The 21266-nt window shown below is 49.9% G+C and overlaps 2 protein-coding genes across 5 annotated transcripts; one reads left to right on the top strand and one right to left on the bottom strand.

Moving 5' to 3' along the window:
- The first annotated feature begins 3319 nt into the window (after positions 1-3319).
- On the top strand, positions 3320-11039 carry HOPX (HOP homeobox). Of its 3 annotated transcripts, XM_041479756.1 has the most exons (4): positions 3320-3670; positions 7450-7576; positions 8152-8327; positions 10598-11039. In XM_041479756.1, the coding sequence occupies exons 3-4, from the start codon at positions 8184-8186 to the stop codon at positions 10673-10675; spliced, it is 222 nt and encodes a 73-aa protein (XP_041335690.1). In that variant the 5' UTR covers positions 3320-3670; positions 7450-7576; positions 8152-8183; the 3' UTR covers positions 10676-11039. The 3 variants fall into 3 exon arrangements, with proteins under 3 accessions (XP_041335690.1, XP_041335688.1, XP_041335689.1); XM_041479754.1 differs by lacking the exon at positions 7450-7576 and having other exon boundaries at positions 3325-3670; XM_041479755.1 differs by lacking the exons at positions 3320-3670; positions 7450-7576 and adding an exon at positions 7817-7889.
- THEGL (theg spermatid protein like) lies at positions 10782-20706 on the bottom strand. 2 transcript variants are annotated; one of them, XM_041479751.1, is made up of 8 exons: positions 19423-20706; positions 18619-18672; positions 17518-17640; positions 15845-15958; positions 15431-15551; positions 14252-14383; positions 13619-13788; positions 10782-13029 (listed from the first exon to the last, which is right to left on the bottom strand). In XM_041479751.1, the coding sequence occupies exons 1-8, from the start codon at positions 19476-19478 to the stop codon at positions 12915-12917; spliced, it is 885 nt and encodes a 294-aa protein (XP_041335685.1). In that variant the 5' UTR covers positions 19479-20706; the 3' UTR covers positions 10782-12914. The 2 variants fall into 2 exon arrangements, with proteins under 2 accessions (XP_041335685.1, XP_041335686.1); XM_041479752.1 differs by having other exon boundaries at positions 20308-20706.
- Positions 20707-21266: the final 560 nt, after the last annotated feature.

The raw sequence follows: 21266 nt of genomic DNA, 5'->3' as shown, positions 1-21266 counted from the left end.
CCCGTGTGATGATGCCCTGCTGGCTGTCTCTGCGTGCTGCAGCACGCTCTGCCTACAAGCTATGCCAGCGCTGCTGAAAATCCTCCCGGCAAGGAACTGCACGTATCAACTCCCGGTTTAGTCACTTCAAAACAATCTGGCTAGTAAGAGTGAGAGTTGGGAGGAAGACTGTACCCCAGGCAGAGATTGCACATGGAAATACCAATGAGATGACACTGTTCTCTGAGAAGTGCTGGAACAACGGGAGGAATAATAAAACACTGCAGTTTCCATCCACACAACTGTATCCCACGGACAAAGTAAAGGCAGGAATCTTATTGGAAGTCACATCTGATTAGTATCTGTCTGGCCTGGATCCCTTCTATTGCTGAGGAGAGACAGGCTGAACCCTGCCCACTAAAACCAAAGGAAAATGCATGAAGGAGAGAGCAGAAGAGGCAGCTGCTGAGGCCAGGCCAGCAGCCCTGCTCCAGCAGCAGGAGCCACCTGTGCCCACCTCCTCTCCCCCCTGCCCAGGGCACGGTCTGGGTAAGCACGGTGTGCTGCCGGCTCCTGGGGTACAACCAGTGTTGCTGCTCTCCTAGGGAAAAAACTGATCAAAAGAACAATGACTCAGTCAAGTTCTTGTGTGTTGGGATGTCCAACAAAGGCAATTGCCAGCTGCACCCTTAAGAACAACCAATCTCTTATGGGCAAATGGTTTATGGAGGTAGAAGTCTCATCTGGTTAGCTGCAAGAGTTGTCCTGTGAGTCAGTACTGGCTAGTTAGAAAACTCTTCTCTAACTGAATGGAAGCCAAAATATTCTGTGAACCCTTGTTTCCAGCCACATTTTTTTTTTTTTTTTTTTTTTGTATTAGTGGCCAGAAAACCCCAGCACACCAGGAAAAAAAAAAAACCCACTGGTAAACAAAACAGAAGATGGCATTTGAGGTTTTCCTTTGCATTGAGGTATTCAGAGGGAGAAAGGAAGCTTTTGCGCTCTCTCTGACACTTGGGTTGGGGTGGAGTCTGGAAAGCACATATTTTTTAATTCACATACTCAGAAAAAGGAAGAAAATCTCTGCTTAATCCCCAGACAAGTGGTGCTGGTGCTAAGCCTCATTTTCAGGAAAGAAAACACGGCAAAATTCAAGGGAGACGCAGGAAAAGGAGGAAACATGAACAAGTCAGAAAAGCTATGTTATAGCCCATTCTATCCTGATGGCTTGACAAGTGGCTTCCCCCCTCTCCTTTCCATGTTTTTTTTTTCCATTCTGTCTCCATGCAGTGTTAAAGGAACAACAACTGGGCCAGGATGGGCATCAGCTGTGTGTCAAATGCCCACCCCACCTCCCCCCAAAAGTGACTTTAGCCAACATCTTGCCATGGAGCAATATGGATGATATTCAAGCCTCTGGAAGAGGGGTCCAGAGCAGAGGGGTGCTGAATGCAGGCTGCAGCTGCCAACCCCTCCCTGCAATGCCACAGTATTACGCAAAATTGTCAAATGTACATCACAAGAACTGTACTTCTTCTCAACAGGAAGAAAGTCTCTGTGATGGGACTGGATGCACTCTTTGTTTTGTTTCTATTTAATCTAATTCTGCTGACAAAGGACATCCTCTGGGACAGGATCTCTTCATATCAGGTGAGACCTAAATTCCAGCAGTACTTCAACCCTCTCCCAGGAGGTGATATGGGGCGTAAAAGATTTCAGAAAAGGTCAGAAAAGCATTAACATGTGCCAGCCAGATGCACACAGATTTGTGACATGACTTTCACACTGTCACTGCAGGACTCCCAGCACCTCTGAAACCATTTCAATGGGGTGTCTCAGCCTGAAACACGTCACTGCTAGTGCTCCCAGTGCAAGCCTGGGCTGGGCTCACAAGCTAAGAGAAAAGGGTTTTTCCACATTAAAGGCTTTCTCTCCGTTGACAGTAATAAACAAGGGAAGAGAGGAGCCCATCCTGTTCCTGCAGGCCACGTTACTCACATTTTGCAACGCTCAGGGCATATGTACAGAAGGAAAAAAAAGACAGCATACAAACATAGGAAAATCTTTCTGGACCAGAATATTTTCCCATCTGTCCTGTCGCCGAGGCTGGCCAAGAGCAGATGCCAGAGCAGAGCACAGACATGGGGCAGATAAGTAGCAATACCCCTGAGAGCTCCCCCAAGGACGTGTCAGTATGCAATTTGGGACCTCTGCCTGGACTTTCCCACACTGGGGTTGAAATCCAAGGCTGAGTCCCGCTGCAGGGGTTTGCTCCAGCCTCCTTAAATGCACCCTGATGCCCCCAGCCACGGCTCCTGGAGCCATCCCCTGGACACATTGTCCAATCTGCTTGTGTGCACCCATTGCTAGCTGTGCTCCTGTTGCTTAGCACCAGTGATAAACAGGACATACTCCTTTGGCCAGGTTCCTGCCCAAGGCATGCAGGATCAAGTCTTCTCCCAAAAACCTCTCTGGCAGCCGCTGAACAGCACCATTTGGTTTATCAGGCAGTGAAGCTGTCCCCCAAACTTGCTTGATCAATGCCATCCTGCTAGGAAAACTAGCACAGGTCTGCCTGTCCTTTGGCACAGATCTCTTTGCAATCTCCTTTCCTTGGCCCATGTTTCCCCCAACATTACGAAACCTCTTCAGGATGGTCTTGGCTCACTGCTAAACATATGGCAGGTTTCTTCCCTGGGTTTGTCCATCCACTTCTCCCCAGAGTCAGAGCTCCCTCCCTCTGGCTCCAGCCAGTTCCATAGCTTTTGCATTCTGTGCCAGTTTGAGTTTTGCTCTGGCAGATAATCCCAGCCACTGCAAGCCATACTCAATTTTTCATGAGCTCTTTCTTCAGCCTCTCTGATTTTCCAGCATCCCTTTCCAGCATCCCCTTCCAGCTGTCTATAAACTGAGAGAAAAATCAGCCCCTCCCCACTGCACTCCACCCCAAAAGATGCCTCTTTTTAAGCTGTTGTCTAATGCTTCCAGACCACCACACTGAGAACTGCAGGTTCTTGGGCACTTCAGTCGAGGCTTTGGCAGAGGAGGACGCCCTGCTCTCCTCCCCATCCCCAGGCAGGCTGTGCCTCTGAGGGCTGCAGCAGCAGGACAGCTGCAGGACCCAGTCCTGCCCTTACACCCGGCCTGGCGGGATCACAGGGCTGACTGAAGTGACAGCAGACTCAGGAATATTAAACCTGGACGCAAGGCACTAAAGCGAGGTGGGAATCCAGCTGCGCACAGCGCTGCCGGCTGCACGGGCCAAGGCGGGAGCGGGGCTCCCTGCAGGGCGCAGCGGGATGAGCCCGGCGGGGACGGGCGGGCTCGGCTGCAGCCCCGCCGGGCGGAGCGCGGTTTCCGCCGCACCCCGCCTGCACCTTTCCTGCACCCCGCAGGAAGCAGCCCCGGCCGGGACCGCGTCCTGGGGCCCCGAGCGCGGCGGGACGGGGCTGGCGGGCCACCGAGAGCCCGCGGAGCGCACAGCCCCGCGCGGAGGGAGCCCTGCCAAAGGGAGCGGGTGCCAAACCTGAATTACCAGCCCTGAGAGCGGCTGTGGATCCCGCGAGCTCCTGTGATTTGCGGCAGGTTTTTCAGGTCCCCGCCTGTCAAACACACACGCAGATACTTAAGCAGTCACCCAAGGACCTGCGGGGTTCTTGTTTTACACACTTCTGGTCCCTGCCAGCTCCAGGTAAGCCCAGGCTTTGAGCTGGGGGTGCTGGGGTGGGTTTGCAGTTGGGGATGGGGGAGATGGAGGGAGGAGCTCCCCTGTGAGTGCTGATGCTGAGGAGGTCGGAGCTGCACGCAGCAGGGCAGGAAGGCTCATGCAGGGGCAGGCAGGAGGGCACCCAGGCGGGAGAGACCCCAGGCAGGGGCCACCGCGGGGTCCTGCCTCTGCTGCAGCAGCTGCTGCGCTCCTGTTTGCTTTGTTCCCATCCGATGTTATCTTCTAAAAGACTGGACGGGTAGTTTACAGGATGCATGACAGGTGTTTTTTCCTTATTTATGGCAGGGCCCGGTTTATTTTTAAAGCCTCTGTCCCACCTTATCCTGTGCGCCATGCTGGCTGATGTTATCCACAGCCACCCCACAGCAGGAGGATGAGCAAAGCTCAGGACAGGACACGGCTCTGCAGCAGAGCAAGGGAGGGTAAGAGGGCTCGTTTGCATTGAGAACTGCTATTTTGATCCCTGCAGTGGCAGGAAATAGCTGCAAGCTAAAACCAGATGCAGATGCCTTCAGTCGCATCCCAGCCCTGACAGTGGGAGCTCTGGGAAAGGGGTCAAGAAGCCCAGCAGAGGCTATGGAGCCCCATCAGCTTGGCAGGAGCTACTGCTCAGAGAGATTTCTAGGGGCTTTTGGTGCAGTAAATCATTAGAAAGCTGCACAGCCAGACAGCTATTGTGACTACTGTTCAAAAAAGCAAAGCTGAGCAAACAGAGATCACGTCTTTTCTGGAAAAGTGGCAGACTTCTGCCAGGATAGTAAATGCTGACTGCACTAGCAGTGCTGGACAAGCATGCTGGGAGACAGAAAGATGTCCTCTCAGATGTCCTTTCAGGCTAGAGCTAGAAGTTCTGCTAGTAACCCCAGGGTGTTTCTGTGGAGCTGGGTGCAACCACAGGACTTGGGCAGAGTACTATATATTTATAATAAGACTTTCTCTTGCTGCAACTTGTGTCCATCAGCCATTATCTTTTGTCTGCTCATTCCAGGAGGTGCATTTTAATGCCCTATCAGTCACACTAAGAGCACCAGGTGCTGTCATGTACACAGCAATGCTGGCTGGAGCTGCCCATGGCCCAGGCAGCTGCTGATCCACTTGCAAGCCTCTGCTCTCACATCGCTCTACCTAAAACACGACAGTCAGAGCCAAGTGTGAATTCCCCAGGGGTCTTTAGCTTGACACTTAGGACAGAGCAGGTGTGGTGGTTTCCCTGTGACAGTGCATCTGACATTGTCATTTCTGCCTGGGTGAGTAAACCCCAGCTGAATGACAGCTGCAGCCCCACAGCCCTTCTGAATGGCTAACATTCCTTGCACTGAAAATGCCTCGTTTTTTTGTTTTTTTGGTTTTTTTTTTTTTAATGTTGTCAAAAATTTAGGAGGAAAAAAGCAGTAAGAAGTGGTGCTTTTCAGCAGCTAGGCCAAACTGCTGTGAGTCTCCATATTTCTGCCAGGCTTAAAGAAATGTAAGTGAGACAATCACCTTTCCTGTACAGGGAAAGATGTTGGACAGCCTGAAGCAGAGCTGACTGCCTGGGCTTAAACCAGGCTCCATTTAAGTAGTGGGCAGGTGATTAGTGGTCTCAATAGGGCCAGTCTGGCCATTTAGGCACTCCTGGTGCCATGTCATATACCCCCAAATTTAGCATGCAGGAGGTGCCAAGTGCTAGAGGCCATATGCTGCACAGGGGTCACATGGCTCCTGAAAGCCTCCAGGACATAGTGGAGTGATGTGGGGAGACCTGCAAAGCCCTCCAGGAGCCCTAAGGTTTTTGCCTTTTCCTGAAACCCATCTCACAAGCTTGAGAGGTAAAAAGTGTTCTCCTTCCAGAGCAGGGATATAGGGGACACAAAGAAAAGCCATCAGGCATCACATCCCACATGCTGGGGCACCCTGAGCTGCCAACAGGTAGAAGATACTGTGTCCTATGGGGAAACGCCTCAGGAACCCGGAGATAATCAGAAGCAGAAATAGCTGTGCAGGTGAAACATGAAAGGTGAAGCATGTGCTCCCTATGCAAATCCAGGCACACACATCAATGCACATTAATGCGGCAGGCTGCAAACAGTGATTTATGAGCTGCCAAGGCATGTTGCTGCTGGTGGCCTGGGCTAGGTGCATGATCTGGAGGTGATGAGGATCCCTTTGTGGCTGGGCTTTCTATGAGAAGGGCAGGTGGCTCAGTCGTGTGCTAAAAGAAAAGAGAGGCAGGACTTGTGGCCTGAGCTTGGCCTCATCTGCATTTTGACCTCATGGAGAGCTTGGCAGCCACAGTGCTGGAGAGCAACACCTCAAGTCCAGGGGACCTCCTTCTACTCCTGCATCTTTTCCAGAGGTCTACAAACATCTGAGGTAGGTGAGCAGCATTCAGGAGACTCCTACTACCTAACATGAATGAGGAACTGAATTATGATGCCCCTTTCCTATATGGATGCTTCTGAACTGAGCTGACCCCAGGAAACCCAGGCAGCTGCAACACAGTGCAGACAAGGCCAGTTTGGCTTGCAGTACCTGGGGTTAGAGATGGTCTTTCCTCAGTCCACCCAGGGCTGGTGGGTGATACTGTCTGTATTGTTGACCAGCACTCCATCATGCTCAGAGGTGCTCCAATGTTACACAACCACTGTGTTACAATCGGTATTTACCAAGTGACTCAAGCAGAGTGGGCTGTTTCACAACCAGCCCTGGTCTATTTATAAGCCCCTACTCAAATGCCAAAGGATTCTTTTATTGCTCAAAGCACTTTCTGTAGAGGAGGCTCAGGGGGATCTTTGCTTTATGAGGTAAAGTTCAAAGAAGAGGATCTCTCCAGCCTCTCACTATGCCTGGCTCTTCACAAGCTGCAAGACAGTTTTGAAGCTGAGCTCCATCCTAGCAGTTTTGTAAGCAAGTGAAAGCCCTGGGGCATTCAGTACCCCAGGGTACCTAAAGGGGAGTTACCACTCAACCAAGAAAGCAGTTGGGTTTAAACCTATGCAGTAGGAGTGCAGCATGATGTTCCAGGATTACACCCCAGAGCCAAAGGGAAGGAAAAGCTGGACTGCAGTTTGGGGGCAGGGCAGGTCTGCAGAAGATGGCCCACAGGAGTCCCACGAAGGGACAAGGGCTCCTGGCAGCACTGGGGAACCAGCAACACCAATCAGCAACACCAACCAGCAACACCAACCAGCCAACAGAGACGGGCCAGGCAACTGGGACAGCAGGAGAGCAGATCAAGAAAGGCCACATTTTGCAACCAGCTCCTCCCCTGCCAATACCCCACAGCCTGGTTTCAAAAACACCACAGTGATTCAGCATCAAGGGACTTGTGCATTCTGCATGGGAGCAGTGCCTTGTGTTTTAGTTGACTAAATTAGCAAGCTCCACCCTCTGCCATGTGAAAGCAAACCTGGAGCCCAGAAGAAGAGAGGTGTGGGATTTAGCCAAGATGCACTTGTTTTGCTTGCTCTTTTGGGCCAAATCTTCCAGAGACTATGCAAAGCACAAGTGGGACAAGTGTTACTCTGGAGGAAAATGTGGGCTTCTCGGTGATGCCTTTGCTGGCAGCACCGAGGACTGACCACAGTCAGAGGCAGCAAGTGCTTGAGCACCAGACATACACTGGGTACAGTCCTTGAGGATTTGAACACTTACACACAAAAACCCAGTCAATCAACTAACCAGTTCAGTGATGCTCAGGAACAATAGGACTAACTGTTTATGCCCACGTGTGGTAACATTAAATATTACTTAAAACATTGCAGCTCACCTTCTCATGGCCAGCATTATGTGATGTCCAGCCACACTGCTAAGAGAAGGACCAGGACACTGATCCTGAAGAGTGGAAACAAGGTCGTTTCTGGATCAAAGACCATGCTCCCAGAAGATCTTGTATGCTCTGTTCTATCATTCCTTTGCACAAACTTGCCTGATAACTGGGAAGCAGGGGGAAAAAAAATAACCAACAACCCACTAGGTTAGGTGTCAGATATTGTCCCTTCACCCAGAGGATTAATAATGTTTTTAAACTAATGTCTTTAAATTAACCCCCTGCACATGCCCATTGCTGTGACATCACTCCTAAGTGACGCCCAGGCCTAAATAGGGCTGTAAACAGGAATCGTTCCCATGGGAGTCACACTGGCTATAAATACAGCACCAGGGGAGTGCTGAGCAGCCTGCAGCTTCCTGCCAGCTGAGGATGGTGAGGCAGCTCAGCGCTGGGCATTGCTGCCGTGTGGTCGCTGCAGGGAGGAAATGAGACAGGAGTTGCTGGGGGGCTGGTGCTCCCAGCTGAGCTCCCTGGCATGCCTTTGGGAAGGGCGCTGAGCCCTGCTGCAGCCAGAGGCCACAGCTGGGGCTGGGGGGGCGGTTGGTCGGGACACGGATGGCAAATCTGGGGCTCAGCAAGTGCGGCCCCACTGGCCACTCCCAGCTTGAGCAATGACACCAGCCCCTCTCCGCAGTGCCTGGCCCCATAGCCCTGCCCTAGGAGGAGATGGCCATGGAAAAGCCAGTGATTCCCACTGAGGAGCAGCTGGAGATCCTGGAACACCACTTCTGCAAGGTGAATAAGCATCCTGACCCCACCACACTGTGCCTCATCGCTGCTGAGACCGGGCTCTCCGAGGAGCAGACTCTGGTGAGTGTGTGCCCCTCATCCTGCCCCTGGCACAGCCCTGCTCCCCCTGCATGCCTCTGTGTCCCACATCTCCTGTCCTGGTCTATCATACACCTGCACCCGTCTGTCCCCCTGTGGCTTCCTACAGCAGCCCCTGCCCTTCTCATGCTCCCCCCACACCACCTGCACTCCTCTGTGCCCCATGTGCTCCCTGCACCACCATGCACCCTGCACTCTCCTCACTGCACCCACAGGTGTCCTCTGCACATCTGCAATCCCCAGCACACCCCTAGCTGCACCCACAGAGCTCTAATGCAACACAGCACCTCCCTGTACCCCACATCCTTCCTGCACTCCACGTGTTTCTGCTCCTGAATTTACAACCCGTGCATGCCGTTCTTCCAAACCATTTCTGACAGTCTTGGATGCCAAAACTACTGCTGGTTTTAAGATCTGAAGAAACTACTATCATTTTAAAACAGATAGAGGATAGATGCAATTCCTGAATGTGGGACATGCTCAGGCTGTGCACCCTCCCCCTCAGCGTCCCTAAGCCCCTATGTCAGGCAAGTCTGTCAGCCTCTCCAGGAGACATAGAGGCCTCCAAATACCCCTCCACAGGGACAGGCTGCCACTGTCTGGGAATTCCACCAAGCCCTGTGTTCCAACTGGCTACCTGCAGGCTACTGTGAGCTTCAGAAGCAAACGGCTTCTTCCCAGTTCCTTCAGGTGGCAGTGCAGCTCATTGTGATGTAGGTTTTTACTAGACCCACAGCAACATTTATGGGTGTAGAAAAGAAATCCATCCCACTGGGAAGTTAGCAGCAGTTTGCAGAGAGCTGCCAAGCCTGGCTCTCCCTCAGCAAAGCCAAAGGGGTATAAAAGCCGAGCTGGCAATTAGCCTGTCCCAGGGAAAGATGCTGGAACAGCATCCATTGCACTGATAGTCCTCGGCTGGAGTGGACTGTGCTTTGGTGACAGACAGGTATCAATCACAGCTTCTTTGAGGCAGCAAGGAGGCAGTACCCCTAAAATACCTTTTTCTCTGTAGAAATGGCACTGTTCCTTTTTTTTCTCCCCTACAGCAACTTGTAAACACAGGCCATATACCTGTGCCCAGGGCACCTCTGTAGTTGTCTTTAAATCCTCCCTGATAGCTATCTTTTTCCACTAATCTAGTGTGCTCCTAGAGATCTGGAGATGGAGGTCATGTTAGGGACAGGATCAAGACTGGGGTGGTGAGCTGCAAAATGCCTGCATTGCGTAGAACACAGGGAATCATTGCCCCTGACATCTGGAGTGCTTTATCATCTAGAAATAGCAGCCATTTTAATAAAAAATTCAGTAACAATGAGATGCAAAGAGGAGGTTATGGTTTAGGACAGAAAGTGAAACTTTTGAGAGGAGGGTAGGCTGTCAATCATGACTGGATGTGGTCAAAGGCAGTGTGAGTATGAGAGGCACTTACAGAGGGCACTGTGGTTGTATCATTATGGACTATAATAGCTTCAAAAATAACCATGAACAAATATAGCAACAAAATGAACTGCAACAAAAGGAATCACAGGCACACTGCCAAACAAAAGGCTGAGCTGTGCTTCCGGCACATGAGTAGTATTTCTTTTCTTTCCTTTCTTCTTAGGTAGTGTAGCTTTAACCAAATAAATTTTATCTAATATTTCAAATTGTGGCTGCCTTGAAGTGGCATCAGCAGCTCCTGGAATAGGCTTCCAGATGCTAAGTTACAACAGATATAGTGCTAAGTGCTGCTAACATAGATGTGCATATTGCCTTAAAACTAAGACAATTTTTAAACAATTTTTAAAATAGATTTGTTCTTAAATTTGTTGGAGAGCCAATGTGCTGTACTTTTCATGCTCTCTGAAACAGGTGAGCTTTCAATTCCTGACAGTTTTGAACTTGCAAATGATTTTTCACTTCTCCAGTCATTTAAACAGACACCATCCAGCTCCTTAGCCAATCTCTTACTCTACAAGAAAAACCTGGGCTTACAGCAATACAAAAAAAAGATTCATTCATGCTGTCAAGGTCTGAAGTGAACTAGAGAAATGAGTTTGAAAGAAGTGCACACGTAGGTTACAAGACCGTTTGGTCAGGAGCAACCATCCTGGCTGCCTGTACTGCCTGGGAACAGCACCTTGCTACAAGGCAGCAGCACCGTGAGTTCCCCTCACCTCGTCCCACGTGCTGACATCTGCACTTTAGAAAAGTTATTTGGAGGCTTCGCTCAGCCCAGTGCACTCAGTCTCTGCTTCGTTCTTTCTCTCCAGAAATGGTTCAAGCAGCGCCTGGCGGAGTGGAGGAAGTCTGAAGGGCTGCCCTCAGAAAGCGGGTCTGTCAGGGACTAGAGGATGCTGCTCCAATCCCCTTGCCTCTTACAAAGGATGGTGAAGCTCTTCAGAGTGGGTTTCCTTGGGGTTCTTCTGTTGCAATAGGTTTTGCGATACAAAGTAATACTCTGCTATTTAACATAAATCTTATTTAACATGTACATAACCAGAAAAAAAGCCACTATATATATATAGAGCTATATATGTATACGTGTGTGTATACAACTTTTGATGGCTGATAACCTATCTTGTGATTCCAACCCATTAACAACAGCTGCACAAGAAAAGGCAATTTCATGCCCTCGTCCCAGGCTTGCAGAAATTTTGCCATGATATATGTTCAAATATAGAAGGAAGAAATAAAGATTCCTTTTCCTTACAATCCCCAGAGGCAAAGTATGTGTGTGAGCTTTAAGGTGTAGATCATCCAGAGAGCAGGGCATCTGGAAAACCAGGTGTGTTCTCCAGGTGATCTGGAGAACATTTGGCTCAACATGCCTGAATCAGCTCTGGATACTGCAAACCAAGTGCCTACACCATAATCAAACCAAGCCAAGCACCCCCTGAATGCCTTTTTGACCTTTCTGTTAAAGGTCAGCAAAGAGAAAGAACTCATGGGTTGTTTTGGGTTTTTTCCTCAGTGCAGTAATAAAAACCCAACATTTTTTGATGACAGGAGCTGTGCTATGTCCCTGCTTGTGCTCCCTGCCCCCATGACAGGAGGCAGACTCCTTCCTCTGGATGGACATTTCTCCCAGGCAGCCTCAGTGGGCACAGTGGGTTTTCCCTTTTCCACAGGGACAGCCATGGGCAGCCTCATCTCCTAGGGCACCTGTGGGTCCATGCATGGCAGCCCACACCACCTCACACACCTCCTAATCTCCAAGGTGGCAGAGGCTGGTGGTGCTGGGGTTCCCCCACAGTATGGGGGCTTTAGGGGGAGACCCCAGTCTTCTCCTGGCCATTCTCAAGCTTGAGGAATGCAGCTGCAGTGGGGCTCTTCCACAAAGTCCGAACTCTCATCCATCCTGGCACAGGACAATTCCTGGTCTAAAAATAACCACAATTTCCCAGTGACCTTACCTTGTTCAAAAGTCCCCTGCTTAGTGGATTACTGAATCAATTAATGGATCCTCTGATTAATCCCCTTCTGGTTTGTGGTCACCTGCCTCTACTCCTTTGGAAGGAGAATCAGCTTAACAAAGGGAAGATTAAAATACATTGGCTCTGAAACTGCCATATGCTTTCATTTGTGGCTTTTGTCCCTTACTGGTGAGCATCTCTCTTGCCTCAGTATCTCCAGCCTGTCACCAGTGGTTGGGCAGCCAGTGTAAAACACACTGACCCTGTAGGACAAAGATAAAAGCATTCTCCCTTTATGTCATGCCCTGCACAGGGGGGGAACAACTGTGTTGTTCCTCTGCAATCCAGATGCCAAACTGACTCACCCACAGACCTGACTGGAGTTCAGAATTTGGTCTGCAGACTCTGGCATCAACACTTGTTTTCTGCTTAGCCTTTGCAACTTTCCTTCTCTCTTACACTGAGGGGAACTCTGCTTTTTTGAGTTAGGCTCCAAAAATCCCAACATAGAACTCTCTTATTTTGCCCAGGGTCACACAACTGAGTATCTGAACCACACAGCTTAAACCCACCTATGTAACTGGATCTGCCTGTTCTCCAGGCATTTGAGAAAACAGGCCCCAAATCCAAGCCGACTCAACATACATTGTAGCTTTTTGTATTTCTACTTCTGTCACAAGCATAAAACTTTCAAGTGTCAGTAAGAAGATATTCTTACTGACACTCAAAAGTTTTGCTAAACTAAAGTTTTGCTAAAACTTTAGCAAAAAAAATAAAACCCAAATTCAGGAGTTGCATTGCATCAACTTACTGTGTGCTTTTGAGTTTAGTTTGCCACACTTCCCTGCATGAAAGGACAGTCAGTTCCTGTGCTGCCTTCCCCCAGCAGCTGTTTCATTACTTCTTAAACTATTACAGCAAAACAATCAAGACAGAAACTCCACACATAACCCATCCTAGGAAGAGAGTCTTCCCACATTAAGTTGAATTCTGTAATTTTCCCTGATGACTATTCTTAAGGAATGATGATTTTATTTTAACTCCCAGAAAGTGTTCCTGCTGAGTGCTGCCTCTGCGCTGTGTTCAAAGAGATGTTCCAGCCACAGCACAGCCCAGAGAGAGTGACGTTCCAAGGGGTGATGTGGGTAGACGGCAGGAGCGTTTCTGAAGGAGCTTAGCGCTGAATTGGTTGAGCTAGTTTTTCGAGCCGTGGAGAACAAACTGCCTTCAGAGCACTCTCTTTCACTCTGAATGCATCTGGGTTGAGTGCAGTCAAGCCCATACGAGGTCTGGAGGAGAGAAATAGGGATAGTCAATCCTGAGTGGAGCAAGGCCAGCTGTCAGCTGCCTGCGAGCTCCCACACCTCCACCTAAGCCTGCCCTTCCCTGTCAAGGGAGGACAAAAGGCATCACACCTCCAATGCTGTCATGAAGGGAGGAACATCTCTCACAGCCACCACAGCCAGGCATTCCCTCATCCTCTGTGAAACATTCTCCCCCAGCACTTCCTGCAGATTGGGCTGAGGTCAGCTGCAACATGCTGGGCAACACGAGTGTATTACACTCTGCCCTTTGCCAGTTAGTTGCTTTTTATAGTTGGAATTAATAACAAGTCCCAACCAGTAATTCTGCTGGAATTAAAGAGTTCCTGTTTCTTCTCTTTTGACTCTCCTTCTACCTCAAAATGGCTTTTCAAATCGCAATCCATGTAGCATTAACTCATCCAAACATATAAAACCCAGGCATTTTGGAAGTGGAAGAGCACTTCCTAATCTTGGCCTGATCTCTCTGGCCAAACACAAATGACCAAGGTGCCATGAGCCACACAAAATGGGCTGGCACCTGACCGTTTCCCCGTGACAGGGAAGCAGTACCTACCTTGCGGAAGGCTGGGCCAGCCCCACAATTCTTTCTGTAGCCACTGCACGCTTGGCAGCCTTTGTCACAGGCCACTCAGGATCCCGTGCAGGCAGGAAATTAGGGTGGAGTTGTTTGGGCTTCGACAGCTCAATGGTCCGAGGGCTTGCAATTACCTTCCGAGATGAAACCTGTGGAAGGAAGAAGGGGGAGGAAGGTCTTTAGAGATGCTCCTGGCATTCAAGGGTGCTCAGCCTTCAACCAACTCAGTGTTACCAGGTTCACAGGCACTGACCACACACAGATGGGACACATTCATATCCTCAGCTGTGTTTGGCACCAGGCAAACTGTAGAAGAAATCACTGCCTCGTTAGTCCCACAACCTGCCCTGCAGCCTCCTGTTACTCACAGCCCTTTGTCCAACCCACCCCACTGGAGATCCCAGTCAGGCACTTGGCCATCTCTCTCCGCCCCTGCAAGTGCAGGTTAGGAACAGCTCTGCCATTCTCCAGGGATATGTGCTGCTATGCCACCCTCATGGAGAGCAGCACATCCTGGGCTGACATGAAGAGAGCCACAAGCAACTGAGCACCTGTGCCCTCTCCTGTGCCAGAAGTTCCATCCGTGTAGGGTCCCAGGTGACGTTGCCTTACCGTAGACGTGACAACACCAGGTTTGGTGTGCGTGGGGCAACAGGTCATCTCCCTGATCAAGGGCTCTGCGAGTTTCTGGACCCGCGCCGATGCTTTGGCCGAGACTGCTAAGCTGGAAACCTCTGTTGGCACCTGCATGGATCCAGAATGGGGGAGGGATGTGCAGACAAAGAGCTTGTACAGCAGCCCACAGGGACATGCCCCCTCTCCACAAGGATGAGCATCCCAGCACCCTTCCTCTGCATACATGGTCACTCTTAATTTTCCAGAATCCATTTTTTTTTTCCACCTGAACTATTAAGTCATTTTGGTGCTATACAGATTCCCCAGCTGTTGCCCACTCAGAGCCAGGAGGGGAGTTCCTGTAATGAGAGCCTGTGTAGCCAGGTAAAAGTACAGAGAAATTCCTTCCATGTTTTTCATATTCATCTTCCTGGCCAAATCAAATAACTTCCCTGCTAAGGAGAGACACTCAGATTTCAGGATAAATTTGCTGCTACAGTTAACTGCATTCCTACAGAAAATGTGGTTACTTCTCCAGCGGGGGACTTCTTCCAAAATTTTTCACAGGTTACTGCTGCCCAGTCCTGCTCCAGGCCAGCCTCCCTCTTCCCAGCCCCAGAGGCTGCATCCAGAAAAACTAGCCTTTGCCATGGAAATGAGTGTAATCTGAGATTGCTCCAAGCCCTTTCACCCCTGCCAAAGCAATGACCCACCTAAAAGGAACAAGTTCAGAAATATAAATTAGGCTTCTGGCAAAATGTAGTTAAAATACACATAGTAGTTGCAATCTCATGCCCCCTGTGTACTCCGATAGGAGCACAGCTGCCCAACTAGAAACATGACTACTCCCTAAGAGCTAAACATGCCATTTCCATCAGGTTTCTTCACTTTCCCAGGCTGCTTTATCAGAGGATGCAGCCCAGATGCCTCCCTTGGCTCTCCTGCTATACTAGGCTGCTCCAACCTGGCTGTTTTTTGTCTCTCAGCAGGAGATTTGCAAAGACAACATTCTTCTCTGAAAAGGAGTTTCTTCCAGTGCCATAAACTGCAGCAGAACCAGGCAGCTTCTCCCCTCCACACACTGGGCACATCCAGGGGTGGGATACAGGGTCTAGAAACTCAGGACAGTCTGCTGCATCCCTGTGCCCTCCAAATCTCACTCAACCTCCTCCTCACCTCTCTGGGCGGCATGAAGTCTGGGTGCAGCCCCTTTGGCTGGGCAAGCTGCAGTATCCGCTTGGAGGCATTATAGTTCTGCGCAGCCAGGGACACAGGCCACTCCGGGGACTCACGGGATCTGGAAGCACAGAGTCATGGCACTGCCACTCACGGCTGTTCTCCAGTCTGGCAGCAGCTGGGTTGTCTAAGCCTCACAATTGCTGCAGCAGAAGGCAGCTTTGTCTTGTGGCCATTTCCAGTGTAGAACTCATCCCATGAGAGAATCCAGAAGTTCTAATCGCAGCAGAGACCCTGCTCTGCATTTTTGCCCTCTGTTTACCCATCCTCTGTTCCTGCATTTATTAGACACCACTGATGCTACAAGACCCAAAGCTCTACCTATAACACCCTGTAGGCTTTCCAGCCTCTCACCTTTGCGCCAGGTAAGCAGGGAGGTATTTTTTAGGTTCAGATAACCTCAGCAGCCGTTCGGAAGGGTAGCCATACTTCACTAGCAGGGGATTCCCACCGATTACTGGTCTGCAACTGTACAGAAAGAAAGATTTTGAGAAGCAGCACAGAAGAGCTAGCAAAAGGCAACAGAGAGCATGATCCTTGTAGATGGTAACCTAAGTCTGGTTAAACATCCATGCCCGCATGTACAAAATTTGGCACTGGTGCACATGGAAAAGCCACGAACAAATAGGCATTTACACCTGAGATTTCCTCACTTTAAATGCTGTTGGCATTTGAAGAGTCCTCTTTTAAGCACTCTCAGTGCACTGCTTTCAAAGTCTAGGCTTCTCCTGAACCATTTAAAGAAGCTGCCCCACAACATCTGGCAGCATTTATGTTGGTCAGCTCTGCCATTTTGAAACCTCTTTGTTACAATGGCTTGATAGCACCTTGTGCCCTTGTAGCTCCTTTCATCTTGGTATCTCCCCTAGTGCCTTGCTCATCCAGCTTTCAAACAAGCATAACTGTTGGAATATGCCTGTCATCACCAGGGAAGAAGGAAGAAGAGGTAAGAAGAAAGGCAGGAAGTGCTGTTGTATGGACACCTTTAGCAAGAGACAGTAGCTCTCAGGAGGACGAGAGCCCATAACTGGTGATAGTGGCAGAGGAGAGAAAACTACAGACATGCATGTCTTGACATTCCTCCAGGTCGAGGAAAGCCAGGAGTGCAACACAGTTTCATCTCCATTCTCATTCCCAGGACTTCTCACAGACTAGCAACCACCATTTTGACTCCAAAAGAGCTTCATCTCCTCCAACAGAGCTACAAATTACTTGTTTCAAGTAATGCAGCACCACTGTCATTTATGCTTTTTATATCAATTTTCATTCCAATTCCAAAACATGATCTAGGTTTTACACCATGCAGTGACAGCAGAGGTTTAACTCAAGGCAAGAGACCTGGATTCCTTCCAGCAGCAGAACACTGCAAGATTTCTCTGTTCCTAACTTTACCTTAAAGACTTAGGTCAGACTCCAAGAGGGGTTCATTAACTGTGTCCAGGTGCCTGGCTGGGCTGCATCAGCGCCAGTGGGACACGCAACACGCTAGGGACAGTTCCTCTCTACTCACAGGTGCAACACACATTCCATCAAGAAATGTATGCATGTACATGATGTCTACTTCAAACCAAAGCACAGCTGCTGGATGGGTATTTTTGTTACAGCAGAGCAACATGCTCCCTTTGTGCTTGGAGACTGAGATCAAGACAAGCTCCTAGGCCAGCTGATGGGAACCCAGAGCTCTAATCAAACCAGCAACTATGTGTTGCAGAAGTCCTTCTCACAGCTGGGAACTGGGTATGAGGAGATAAAAGGGCACCACAATTTAGCACTCCACAGTTCCTCCCCATTTTGGAAGTCAAGTACTTAGGGTGACTATGCTCCCATAGCACTTTCTTCTCTGCTCCAGACAGCCCCTGTTCCAAGCACAAAACAGCTGGTGAGTTTCAGTGCCATGGAGCTATCTGCGGGGCAGCCTCTTCAGGAGAGGAGATGGCATCTCCCCTTTCCCTGGGAGCCAGTATAGCCCCCTAGAGAACATGCTCTGAGCTGCCTCCTTCCCCAGGATGTGCTACCACGTCACTGACCTGCGCCCATACTTGGTAAAATCTTTCTTGGGCTTGCACAGATACAAGGTTCTTGCAGATGGCCGAGCTGTCATAGCACCAGGTGAGAGGGTCCATATCGTCTCTTGGTTTCCCCATACAAGCCTAGCACGAACAGCAAGGTTGTCAAATTTTAGTAACAGGCACAAGTGTGAAATGTGTTTGCTGAGGCTATCCTTCCCTGCCCAGCATGGAACACACACACACAAACACACCCTATGGCTCCCCACACCTGCAAAGTGCCACTAGCACCCCCTGAGCATTCTCCTTCTGTGGCTCTGAATTTCCCAACACTCTCCTGCTGGTTGTTGTCAACTAAAAGGAAAAGAGTCTTAAAGTGATAGGTTTTAGTTACCAGTGGATGCACAGAGAGGGTCATTGCATTACATCTCTGAAACCCCTGGAGGAGTTTCATCATTGCATTTCTTTTGCCTCACCATTACCACCTAACTATACCACAGGTATGAGAGTGAAAATAGTAACAACTTTACAGTCAGGGTGTGCCATGGAAAGTGGGTGAGGTTTTACAGCAGGTTAGTGGTTACTCTCCTGTGCCCAGGGCAAATTGGGAGTTGCTCATCCCTCACTGAGAGGCCACGGTGGGAGAGGGTACCGGGGTAGCTGGGACAGGGAACAGTAGGGCAATGAGTTTGTGGAGCCTTTTTCGAGACCCATACAGATAATGAGAAAAAATGTTATCAAGAAATTGTTGCCCTGGCTTGTCAAGCTGTAGTTTGATCACATCACACAGACAGCAACTCCGTTCCTAAAGCTGGGCTGTAGCCTCCAGGACAGAGCAGCCTGGCTCCCATGGTCCAGCCACCTTGCACCACACACCATCCTACCCCACAACATCTCAGCTGGACAGCTCAGATCAGATGGGGCAACAAAGGCAAGGCTTGGGCCAAGCCCAGGTTTTTGACTGAGAATTTGAGAGAGCAAATTGAAGGGAGCCCTTCAAGTATGGAACATCTCAGTTTGCTTTTCTATGGACAGAAGGGAAAGGAGTGGCCAAGGGTCTGCTCCAGCTGAGTCCCGTCAGTCCCCAGCCCTTGAGCAAGTGCTGTTTGAACACCTACTTACGTGGGACTGCTGACTTGGCAAAATAGTGGCTTGGGGTCTGCAAGTACCTCTATCCTGCCAAAATTGCAGAAAAGGACAAACATGCTATTAACCATACAGTTAAACCAACAAAGCATAAAGAAGCTACTGCTGTACTCAAAGCCATACAAACACTCTCAAAGCCCTGTGCTTTTGCCTCCATTCCCTTGAGAGAGCATGTTAAAGGATCTCTCTCTTCAAGTACTTTCCACCCATTTAATCTGGTGAATTTACCAGCCCATGAATTTTATGTGTTTTCCCTTGGACAGCAGAGATACAAATTTGCAATTCTGCCTCCACTGATGGCTAGGAGAGTGGGAAGAAACTTTTCTGGTCAATAACATACTATGAAACAGGTACAAGAAGGATGATCTCCCAGCCTATGGGAGCCCAGATGAACAAACACCTGTTATCACCATGTCATGGTTTATTAAAAGGCGCCATGGGGACAGCACTGTGTTTCCACATGGCTTTAGGAGCACATTTTATTTCAGGCCACTTAGCACAGAGGTCCTAGATGCTGTATAGACACAGGAACATACATGGTCTCTGCCTTAGGAGCAGCTCTGGAAATGTTTTTACTGAATATACAACAGATCAAAACCTTTCATGAAGATCAGGTATCACTGCTGAGGCCTGAAATCCCAGTGACTGGGAAGTGCCTGAACTTTATGAGCCTTGGTACAGAGAGAAGAACAAGATAATCCAGTGCCACAAGTGTGTTACACAACTCCTCGATGTCGCAGACCAAGCCCATACCCTCCCACTGGGGCTACGGGTGCCTACCCACAGCCAGCTGGTGAACAACCACACTGTGCAGGAGCTGTGGAAGTGCTCCACATGGAAAAAAACACAGAAGGTGGAAGCCTGAGGCATTGCTTCCCTCCTCCATTTCACCGGGCAACGTGGCAGCATGGCCCTAGAGAAGAGCAAGGACACCAGCAGAGAGAGATACCTGGCAACAGAAAACAATCTGTGCTTTGGAGACACACCTGTGGTTTCTCTGATACTGCTAGTAAGATACCAAGCCCTGGCAAATGCTTGTCAGACAGCTCAGCACCACAGAGATCCCTGAAATGGCAGGCTGCTGTTATAGCATCGTCACTGCGCGAGATGCCTGTCACGCCTAACTTGGGCCACAGCGCTGCAAACACGGCTCCTGCTGAGATCCCACAGAGGCAGCTGCCTGTAGGACTTTGGCCCCCTGCCACCAGTTCAAGACAGGACATGGTCAGGAAGGCAGACGTCATTTCAGCAGCCAAAACCCAGTTTAAGCTCTTTATTCCCAAGCGGGTCCCCAGAGGGTTTTCCTTGCAAAGGTGCAAGGGGGTGAAGGATTAGCACACAGAGTTCCCCCCAGCCCAGCTGTGTTGCAGAGCTGGCACTATCTCTGCAAGCAGGCTCATTGCTTTTCCTCAGCCACTGGCACAGATCCAGCACACAGCCACAGCCAAATCTAGCACAACATAGTGCACATGGCCCTAGCGCCCCACACTGCTGTGCAAAGCTTGCATCATGATCCAGCCAAGGAATGAGGCATACATGCATTCAGATCAGGTCTCTCAACTCACTGGGCAATCTTTTTTTGTTCTTTTTCCAATTACAAAAAGAAAAATTACATTTATCACGGCAAAAGCTCTAGACAGACAAGTATCCTCACTCAGGACGTACCTTCAAGCAGCTCTGCAACTTGAAGGGGTTAAATCACCTCACTGACAAGACAGCCCTGGTGGAGCATTTGTTGTTTGGGCCTGCTCATGCTTCCCAGCAAGGCCTTGCTTCAGCCAGACACAGAAACACCTCCCCTCCACTGTCTGAGCATTCACTCATTGCTTAAGGGAGATCAACTCCTTCTGAGATCAATTCCTTGTAAAGCAAAGAGTCACAGCTTCCGTTTTGAAGGGGCAGGATGGTTGGATGTTTTTCAGAAGCTGAGGTAAGGACAAAACCGGATATAATTTCAAGTGTTTATCAGCGTCATCCGATACACTGACTCACTGCTTGGTGTAAATCCCTGACTGAGCCCTCTCAAGAGACATGGAGTATTGGCCTCAACACCCAGCCAGGAGGGGAAGGCCTCTTACCTGCTTCGTGGGTATATACACATGCAAGGTGTAAAAGCTGACACTGCAAAGACAAGAACAGGTGAATTTAAAAGCTTGATAACACCTGGAGCCTGGGCTTCCTGCTCTTTAGCATGCAATAATCATACGGCAGATGAAGTTTGTGCATCTCCCTAGGATAGTTGCTCAGCAGATGTTCGTACTGCTTTTCCCTGGTACCTTCCTCTCTGGTGGCTGCTCCTCACGGGGGGATGCTGGCAGCCCCACGGCTGCAGGACAGAGCACCCCAAGCACCAGTGGTCACCAGCCTGCAGGCTCCCACCTGCTCTACAGCCACCCCTTATGGCTGCCTTCGGCAGCTTCAGGGGAGGTTTTCAGAGCCTCGGGGAAATAGCAGCTGTATTAAACCGGGACCAGGTGCCAGTATAAAACAGCCGGGGGGTAGGGGTTACGGGATGACAGGAAAACCAGCGACGTGGCCACACGTGCAGCCACTGCCCCGACGGCAGCGAAGGCCACGCAACGGGGCCGGCATCCCGCAGTCCCCTCCGCGGCGGCCGGGGCCTG

Source organism: Pyrgilauda ruficollis, unplaced genomic scaffold (genome assembly GCF_017590135.1).
Source record: "Pyrgilauda ruficollis isolate IOZ18807 unplaced genomic scaffold, ASM1759013v1 scaffold5, whole genome shotgun sequence".
NCBI lineage: Eukaryota > Metazoa > Chordata > Aves > Passeriformes > Passeridae > Pyrgilauda > Pyrgilauda ruficollis.
This window is presented reverse-complemented; position numbering and strand designations above follow the sequence as displayed.